This window comes from Trachemys scripta, chromosome 1 (genome assembly GCF_013100865.1).
Source record: "Trachemys scripta elegans isolate TJP31775 chromosome 1, CAS_Tse_1.0, whole genome shotgun sequence".
Taxonomy (NCBI): Eukaryota; Metazoa; Chordata; order Testudines; family Emydidae; genus Trachemys; species Trachemys scripta.
The window spans coordinates 234767471-234778075 of NC_048298.1; the positions used below are offsets into that span (position 1 = coordinate 234767471).

Genomic DNA, 10605 nt, shown 5'->3' on the forward strand with positions numbered 1-10605 from the left:
CCCTGGGGTCAGTTGCACAGTGGGATAGCTACCCATAGTGCACTGCTGTGTCAATGCAAGAGCTACCACTGTAGATGCGTTCCACCGACACAAGGAGCAGAGTATGGACGTGCAACAGTGATTTAATCATAGCGGTGGCTGTACATCAACATAACTTAAGACAACTTAGGCTATGTCTACACTACAAAGTTAAGTATTATGCAGCTACTTTTTTCCCAGGAAGCACTGTAGTCTTCGTTTTTAAAACTTATTTGCTGTTTTCTTAAAGTGACACTGTCAATTTAAGCTTGCCACAAAACTTCAGTTTTGTTTCCCAGGCAATACTGTAAGGGTACAGGGCACCTCCCTCAGTAAGGACCCTTGATGTTAGGTGGGTATTACCCACACTGCTCAGAGAACCTTGACAGGCTAACAATGAGATTGGTAAACAAAGCAGGGGGAGAGATAGCTCAGTGGTTTGAGCATTGGCCTACTAAACCCAGGTTTGTGAGTTCAATCCTTGAGGGGGCCATTTAGGGATCTGGGGCAAAAATCTGCCTGGGGATTGGCCCTGCTTTGAGCAGGGGGTTGGACTAGATGACCTCCTGAGGACCCTTCCAACCCTGGTATTCTATGAAACTTCCCTGTCAGAATGATCAGTCAGCTGAGGTGAAATTTTGAAGGGGTTAGAGCTCTAACTTTCTGGGTAACAACTTGGCTTCTGTGAAAAGACAGAGAAAATGCAACCCAAAGGGTGAACACTTGTGAGATGAGAGTGTGAAGGATGAAAAGACCACTATGCCCTTCATAACTCTGATGGGGGACGCACCTCCGGCACAGAACACAATAGTGACTGAGGTGGGAGAGATACAGTTCATCATCTTTCCAGGTAAACACGTTCTTAGGGGGAAAAAATCTTGGACAGAAGCCCATACCTCAAGCCCATCTGTCCTTATTTCTAACTGAAGTTACTACAGTCCTAGAACTGTAATACATTACCTTGGGCTGCGCTGCCAGGAATTGAGAGACCAATGGTCTGACAAACTGGTAACAGTGCAAGACAGGACTCTTATCTGCACCCACAAATGAAAGGCATCTCCATCAGACCCTCAGCCCGCAAGCAGATGTGACACGAAAGGTAGCCTAGTGTAATGTCACACAGACCACTATAATCTTTGCCTTGTCCAACCTGTACTGGGTCAGTTAGTTGACGGGCGAAGGCTGAGGATGACCTATGGTACTCTCAAAGTCATTTACAACTAGCTTGTATTAATCGTTAGACTCCAGATACTCAAACACTTAGACAAAGGGCCTGATTCTCCACTACTTTCCACTAATTCCACTTGGGCACTAATTTTCACTTGTGCAAAGTCAGCGTGAAACACTGCTAAATGAGAATGGTGGCGTTTCACACTCACTTGGAAAACAAGTAAATGACTACACAAGGTGCAAGGCAGTGGAGAATCAAACCCATTAAGAAAGTGTTTGACTATCTGGAGGTTATTAATAAAATCTAGTTCTCAATGACTGAGTTATAGCTCCTCCCCCCAGTCTCCTGAACGCCGCAAGACAGCTGACTGCCGCAGGCAGGAGGCAGGGGGAGCAGGGGGAAGGCGCTGATCCGCAGGGTCTGCCGGCGGGTGGGAGGCACCAGGGTGTGTGTATGTGTGGGGGAGCTGATAGGGGGGCTGCCAGCCATGGACAAAGCAGGTGGCCAAACGACATTATGGGGAACATTGCACAACTTTAAACGAGCATGTTCTGTAATAGAGAAGGGACATAACATTGAAACAACGTTAAGCGAGAGGACATTAAGTGGGGATTTACTGTACATTCAGATGCTTACTTCAGAGCTTGCATGCATTCCTATTTGTTTATTATGTGCATCTTCTAGACTAATACATAGCCTTACTTCAACAGGCAGCTTTGCATATACACAGACTATTGTATTACCGTAATACAATAATCTCATGCAATGTACTGTATTTTCCTAATAGAATAAGTTTATTTATTTATTTGAATGATAAAAAGTAGGGTGAAAATCAGAAAAAAAACTAATAATACTTTTTGTAAAACCTGGGGGAGGTTTGGTAAAAAATCGGTTTAAACTGAAAAAAAAAAGGGTTTTAGTTATAGGTTATATTACTTGCTGTGTTGGAATATACATTAGAGTCTCACTAACACATATTTGGAGATCACAGCAACTCACCCAATTTTGCAATTTAACAACTAAGTAAACAAACACTACTAGGAAAAAATCAAAATACCCTCCAAAAATGTACTTTGCACATTATTTTGGCTTATTTACTTTTTATAGTAGTAAATGTACTGTGATATATTTTGCAAAAGTAATGAAGTCATAGTAGTACTAGACCTCACTACGGAATATTACTAACATTTTTGAGGTGAAATGGAGGGAGACCACTAATATGCATTCTTAGAATTATACGGTTTGTGAATGATCAAAAAATTATTGAAGTACAGTATACTGGAAGTGGAATTCTTGCATCTTAAAGAAAATAAAGAACATTTGATCACCTTATCATATCAAGACATCTTTAGGTGATTTAAGAAAATATTGAGATTAAAGCAAATTATGCAGATTTAGAGAGCCCTGCGCGGATACAAATTTATATCTGAGGATGCATATATAAGTCAGTATCTGTGGAACCGCAGTGCCAGACTGCCGCACCCAGGAGCCAGCACCCCACACTGGCAGCTCCTCCACTGGGGCTGTACTACCCCCAATCCTGCTCACTAGAGTGAGCACCAGGCTCACCGGCAGCAGTTGTCTTTGGTCGTGCTCTTGCGTTCAAGCGTTGTGCATGCCCCCAGACAGCGACACGGAAGGGACGGGGGCAGGGACAGGGCTGCAGGCAGTACAGCCATGCCAAAGGAGCTGCCGGCGTAGGGAGCTGGCTCTTGGGAGCGGTAGCCCCACATTCTGCAGTTCCCGGGAGAGCCCTGCAGTTCCGCGGATACCGATTTATAGCCACAGATATAAATTTGTATCCATGCAGGGCTCTACAGATTTAACGGGCATAGTCAATTTTAAAATCCTAGCCAAGATTTTCAAAAATTAAACTCCAAGTCCACACTTATAAACCTAGATAAAATGCCAATCCTGAAGAGATTCAAATACATCAATAAGATTATACACATGAGTGAAGTTGAGCAGCTTCATAAGTCTTTGCAGGCTCACAGCTTTAATTACCTGCCTAAGTATGGACTTAAGAGCCTACTTTTAGGTAGCCATTTTTAAATTCTTGGCCTCCATGGTGTAATTAAATATATTTATGTATGTTATTAGTGCCACTCTATTATTAAAAAGTGAAAGATTTTAAAAATCTATTTTATGTGTTATTTATAGTCTGTTTACTATTTGGATTTTTCTTGTCTTGGACAATGAAAATTAAGTCAATTTCATTTTTGTTTATTTTCACTTTCATGTTCTTAGCCCTGCAAAGTTTGGGTTTCAGACTTGCAGGGAGTTTAAATTAACTGTTTTCAGGGTTGTTGTTTTTTTATTTATTTATTTTTATATTATTGTGGAGCATTCCTTTTGGACTTTGTTTTTACAAAACATGAATTACAGGCTATTTCAAGTGGACAGTGTTTCTTTAAGTCAGTTGAAACAAGTTTAATGAAAATGAGGACAACAATGTCTTTGGGGTGAATTTAAGGGGAAGGTAAGGACATTTCTCGTTTCTAAGAAATCACTAAGTTCTATAACGAGTGACTAATGGCTTGATTCTGCAACCAATCTCTACAAGATACTCACTGCAATCCAAGTGATTGCTCAGAGAGAAGAGCAATTATAGGATCTGGTCCTTAAAAAAGGGAACGCCTAAAAGTCACACAGTTTAGTACTGGAGATGTAAGGAGACTTTTTCAGTTGGATTCAGTAGGCCCTACATCCAGTTTGCCAACTCTTCACAAAGGAATCTACTTCTTAAAGAGCTTTATAAACCAAAGCACAATATCTTTTATAATCAACTAAGACACCAGCCCCTTCCCCTGGGCTATATCTACAATACCCACCCGCAGCATGTAGCACATGTGTAGCTATACCAGGGGTCAGCAACCTTTCAGAAGTGGTGTGCCAAGTCTTCATTTATTCACTCTAATTTAAGGTTTCGTGTGCCAGTAATACATTTTAACATTTTTAGAAGGTCTCTTTTTATAAGTCTATATTCTATAATATATAACTAAACTATTGTTGTATGTAAAGTAAATAAGGTTTTTAAAATGTTTAAGAAGCTTTGTTTAAAATTAAATTAAAATGCAGAGCCCCCCAGGCCAGTGGCCAGGACCCGGGCAGTGTGAGTGCCACTGAAAATCAGCTTGTGTGCCTATACGTTGCCTACCCCTGCACTAGAAGGTAGACATGAACCGCTGGCTAAAAAACAACCCAGCCAGTATTTTACCCAGAGCCAGGAACCCCTAGACAATATAATTATGTGGCCACATAAATTGCCACCCAATTCTGGTTTGTTTTTTACACTGCCTATTTAACAGTGCTCTAGACATTACGTTTTCATTTTAATAAAGTCTCTAGTTCTTATGACTATGAAGAAAACCTTCAAATTGTTAATGGATATAAAGCAACCTACTGATGCCTGCCCAAGTCTGCACGTAACCTGAAATAACTTAGTGAGATGTGAACTGTCCTATGGCGCCTAATGATAGTTATTGTTGGCAACTGAATTATTTTAGTGGCCCCATTTTAGTTGAAACAGTGCGCATCATTAGTGTAGCTGCAACTACTGAGATGCATTGGGGCAGCTAGATGCTACCAACAGTTGATGGGGGAGGGGAACATGGAAGTCAAACATCTTTTCTCCCAAGATATATAATCACCTCTGCCGGAGAAAGAAAAAAGAAATGCATACATCCCAACCCATCTAATAAATAAATAAACGCCTAAAACTACCTCCTGCATACCCAAAACTAAACTCAGTCACATGTCTCTCTGGTGGGTATCTAAAGCTCCAATTGTCCCCAATCCAAATGCCAAAGTCTCCAGCATCATCCAAGCCAACTTCTATAGTGAAGCTACTTGTCAACAGGAAGATCTGCACCACACTGAAAATAAAAAATGTGAGCTAGCATAAAATAAATTGAATTTAAATACATACAAATTGCCCACAGAAAACTAATGAATAGACTGAACTGGGAAGAGACGACTTGGGAGGGGCCATGTAATTCTGGGGCTTTACAACTTAATTCAGGTCCAGTGAGCCACCTGGGTTCTTTTCAATAATTATCTTAATATTCTCCCATCTATTTTTATGCTTCCATCCAGGATCTTAGAATCCAACATGCTCAGTACTGCACAAAACACAATATTAGAGCACTATCTACTTGCACTCAAAAAATATTAGGTGCTATACAGAAACGAGAAGAGACATGGCCCCTGTCCTCCTGGAGAACTTCTTAGTTATACCCCACACCAAAGGTTCTCAACCAAGGTCTGGGGCCCCATGGGGGGGCCACAATCAGGTATCATTGGATCTGCCAAGCAGGGCTAGCATTAGACTTGCTGGGGCCCAGGGGGCAGAAAACCAAAGCCCCACCACATGGAGCTGAAGCCCGGGGCTCTGAGTCCTGCAACTTGGAGCTGAAGCCGAAGCCTGAGCAACTTAGCTTCGCAGGGCACTGGGCAACTGCCCTGCTTGCTAGCGCCTAACACTGGCCTTGGCTTTTATATGCAGAAAAACGATTGTTGTGGCACAGGTGGCCCATGGAGTTCGTACAGCACGTTGAGGAGGCCCCAGAAAGAAAAAGGTTGAGAACCCCTGCCCCAAACCACTTCTAGACCATGAACACATTCGGTCTTACACTGGATTTTGTACATCACTGACTAATACAAGCAGCTCAACACAAAAATAACTGAGAAGAAAAAGTATAAGATAAACATTCAACAGTTATGTTATAAAGGCTAAGATCAGTAAGTGAACCCAGGTATCATGGACCAGGCAGTTTGAACACTATCATTAGGGTCAGGCCCATCAGAAGAAATGTTGCCGCAGGTACATCATGTTCGCTGGGGCCCCATTCCCTTCCTTTTCTTTATTTAGGCAGGAGTGGCCCAGAACTCAGGACCCTGGTACAACTGCCCCCCCCCTCGTCAGCCATGATGAGATGCCCCCCAATGCCATCTCTTGTTGGGTTTGATTTGTTTTTAAACACTGTTCTGTGTAAGTTACAAGTACAGCTACTAAGCGGCTGAACCATATGTTTGCTGTTCTGCACCATCAGCTGTGTGTTGGGAAAGGTTTGGGGCAACTTCAACTTCAGAAAACAACACACGGGGGGCGGGGGAGGCACTGAATTTTTCAAATGCTGAGTAACCCGGCAAATGCGCCGGGCGATCTCCTGCCAAGAGCACTCCTGCTTCTGGGCACCCCATCCCCGCCACTCCAAGGCAGCACATGGGCCAGGGAGGGCGCCTACCCGCCCCCCAAAACTGCTCCAGGGGAGAGTCAAGTGGCTGGGCAGGACCCAGCCGGGCTGCAGCGCCGGGCACAGCTGCATGCACCGCAGCCTGCCGCTGCTGGGGAGGGCAGAGGGGCGATGCGCGGCGGAGCCTCCCGCCCGGGGCCCAACGGGAAGCGCAGCTGCAGCAGCGGCGGAGCGCGCCCCACTCACAGGCCACGTAGGCGGCGAGGGCGAGCGCCATGAGCAGCTTCATCCTCCGGCGGTCGATGGCGGTCAGCAGGCGCAGCAGCGGGCCCGTGCTCACCATCCCCGGCGGGGCGCGCGGCGCGAACTCCGCCCGCAGCAGCAGCAGCCGCCGCCGCCGCCAGCCAGTTCCTGCCCCAGCCTCGGCCAGGGCGCATGCGCAGGCCGGCGTCGCTCTCGGCGTGAGAGGTGTGTTCTGCGGGAGAAGGCTCTGCTCGTGTCTCAGCGCGCCTGCGCGCGGGGCGGGCACAGCGGGGCGCGTGATCGCTGCGCCCGCGCGCCGCTGGTACTGGCGGGCGCTGCCCGCTTTGGACCCGGGCTCTCAAATTCCAGCGCCCCCGCTCCCGGGGCATCAGCCCCGCCGAGCCCCTGGTGCATCCCCGCCTTACAGTGCTACGAGGGCCTGGGTCTGCCCCATGGAACCAGACTGTCTTGTCCCAGCCCCAGTGATTTTACTGCTCCAGGAGAGAACAACAACAACAAAAACACACCCAAATAATCCAGACCCTGCAGCGCCTGCCGCAACAGCCCTGCAAATACACTCGGGTCTGGCACCTGCTGCATCCCAGCCGCTTGAAATGGAGAAGCACTTTTAGCTGCTGTCCGACTCCAGCAAAACAAAACAACTACAGCGTTGCAACCTCCTCCATCCTCCTGATTTTGGTCCCCAGACAGTGCCCGAATGTTATTGCCTAACTCTTTTACCATTTGGAATGCACCTTAAATATCCAGACTCCAAAACATGCTGGGCTAACAGCATGTATCTGACCTAACAGTTCCAGTATCTGGCCTGGTTTATACTAGCTGCACTTTGCTGGCATAGCTATGCCGTTTATATCAGCAAAACTGCTTTTTACCTGTAGAGCAGGGGTAGGCAACCTATGGCACGCATGCCGAAGGTGGCACGTGAGCTGATTTTCAGTGGCACTCACACTGCCCGGGTCCTGGCCACCGGTCTGGGGGGCTCTGCATTTTAATTCAATTTTAAATGAAGTTTCTTAAACATTTTAAAAACCTTATTTAATTTACATACAACAATAGTTTAGTTATATATTATAGACTTATAGAAAGAGACCTTCTAAAAATGTTAAAATTTATTACTGGCATGCAAAACCTTAAATTAGAATGAATAAATGAAGATTCGGCAAACCACTTCCGACCCCTGCTGTATAGTTTATTCCAACACCACGTCGGTGCAAAATAAGCATTACCGCAATTTTGGTGGCGTAACTTTCCACCCTATATGTTTCTATTGTCTCACCTACATCAATCAGAGACTACACCTCATCAACACCATTAACTAACATAACTTAACATTAAACACTGATCTTGTTGACTTTTTTTAACCCCAAATTTCACTAAGAACATATCTAGCTGTTCCTACTGCACCAAAAACAACCCAGATCCTTTTGCAAAAGTACCCCAAAAACCAGCACTAGTGCAACTAGTCAGCAAAAATTTGCAGTGTAGACCTGGCCTCTGAATACTATTAGAGCCTGCTCGATTTTAGAATCATTTTGATCACAAACCCTGAAAATTAACCATCAAAAAAGAGAGAACATGCCCAAATAAATGTGTTAGTCTCTAAGGTGTTACAAGGACTCCTCCTTGTTTTTGCTGATACGACTAACACGACTACCACTCTTAAACCTGAGAGAACAAGTGTTACTCCTAACTAGTTCATCAGAATAACCTGCCTCCCATCCAACACATCATGGGACAAAAAGTCCCTCTACCCCTACTTTAGCACCTGTATTCTGTTGGATCCAGCTAATTTATGACTGTACACTCCTCAGTTTTATAGTCCAAATTTAGTACAAAATATGAAGAACAGGAGTACTTGTGGCACCTTAGAGACTAACAAATTTATTAGAGCATAAGCTTTCGTGGACTGCTCTAATAAATTTGTTAGTCTCTAAGGTGCCACAAGAACTCCTGTTCTTCTTTTTGCGGATACAGACTAACACGGCTGCTACTCTGAAACAGTACAAAATATGTCGTTCTAGTTCACCAGAATAATCCAGATCTCAACATACTGTGGCACAACACACTGCAGCACAAATCACAAAGAAAGACTGGAAAAGCAACATTTCTGGAAAGAAGAGACTCAACAACTAGAGGGTGTCAAGTATCAGAGGGGTAACCGTGTTAGTCTGGATCTGTAAAAAGCAACAGAGTCCTGTGGCACCTTTAAGACTAACAGACGTATTGGAGCATAAGCTTTCGTGGGTGAATGCCCACTTCATCGGATGCATCTGTTAGTCTTAAAGGTGCCACAGGACTCTCTGTTGCTTTTAACAACTAGGGGAGGTGTCAAGACAACAATATGCTATAGTTCATCCACATGCAAACATTCTACACCTACTAGATGAATGGGGCAGCTTTCAAGGCAGACTGGACCACCATAAGAAGGGGAAATAGAAAGAGCAGTGAAGCAGTTAAAAATGGAAAAGCTGCCAGAACAGACAATATAACAGCTGAGCTGCCAAAGACTGGGGGACTATCAAGGCATCAGGAAAAATATATAAGAAGGTGTGGGCACAAGAAGCGGTACTGGATGACTGGCTAAAGGCAACAGTTGTATCGGTCCTGAAGAAAGGAGATCCTGCTGATCCAAATACTTACAGAAGTATAAGATTATGACCAATACCAGGAAAAATCTTGATGAAAGTTATTGTCAACAGATTAAGGCTAGATTTAAAGGAAGTAGTAGGCAAAGGAACAGTGTGGCTTCGGACCAGGCCAAAGTTGCATTAATCAGATATTCATGCTCCCACAGCTGATGGGGGGAAAAGTGAGAATGAGGATGTTTGCTGTTTTCATCCACTTCACAAAGGCATTTGATTCAGTTTGGACACAAGCATTATAGAAATAATAAAGTGCATCCTTTCCAGATAGGATAACTGCAATTATAAAAGTCATGTACAGAGACTTCTGTAGTTCTGTAAGAATTTGTGGAAAATTAAGTAATCGATTCAAGTCAAAGTTTGGTGTAAAATAAAGGGGCATAGAATCACCATTGCTTTCCATTGTGTTTTTAAATTGGACATTAAGAATGGTAGATAAGTGGGAGGGCATGACATTGGGTGGCCTAGAGTTAAGCTCTTTAATTTATGGAGATGACTTCATACAACTGGCAGACATGTTTGAATTAATGTTGATACTCTTTCTACCTTGGAAAATTGGTGTAGTAGGCTTGGACTTACAATAAATGCCTAGATGATGAAGTGGTTGTATCTTGGAAAATAGATAGTGTTGGAATGAAGCAGTAGTGAAGTCATAAAACAACTAAATCTTATGTGTACCAAGGAAGCTTGATGAGTGCCAAAGGTTCCATCTAAGATGACGTTACTAGGAGATGCACTTTAGCTACAAGTGATGTACAGAAACTGATGAAATTATGGATTGATAAAAACATTATGTTTGATACCAAGTGAAAAGTTATTTATCAAATCAGAACAATTTTAAGACAAATTTTAAAAAGTTAGAAGAAGGATGGGATATAAAGTCAGGGTCCAGGATTGGCTGCAGTTGAAAAGGTAACGATGGTGGGCACACGGTAGAAAACAAACAGATGTTAGGATGCCAAAGAAAATAATGCAGACACAACCAAGGTTATCCATCCTAGACGCTGACCACGGACTAGGCAATGGGATATGATAGGCAGAGGCATGACCAGGCTGGGTTTAATAGAGGAACAAACCATGGACAGGAATGAATAGTGACATCACACTGCTCCCTGCATCTGTAAAGATGCTCTGGGATGAGGAGAACATTCTTCCTACAAAATTGAACCTTCCTAACCAGCAATACGATGACCTTCACTACAGTCTCTGGGAGCATAACCGTCCCCACATGCACAACTCACTCAACTCCTCCAGGAACAGCCAAGAGGAATATACAGTCTTTCATTGTAGTATTGTGTCCAGTTCTGGGCGCCGC

The 10605-nt window shown here is 44.0% G+C and overlaps 1 protein-coding gene across 1 annotated transcript in view; it reads right to left on the minus strand.

Annotated features, from left to right (window-relative positions):
- UXS1 (UDP-glucuronate decarboxylase 1) overlaps nt 1-6822 on the minus strand; it is a 102355-nt gene extending 95533 nt beyond the window's left edge. Inside the window, exon 1 of the mRNA XM_034758061.1 lies at nt 6631-6822. Coding sequence (XP_034613952.1) covers nt 6631-6727 — 97 coding nt within the window. The 5' untranslated portion in view covers nt 6728-6822. The remainder of the gene's footprint in view (nt 1-6630) is intronic.
- Nucleotides 6823-10605: the final 3783 nt, after the last annotated feature.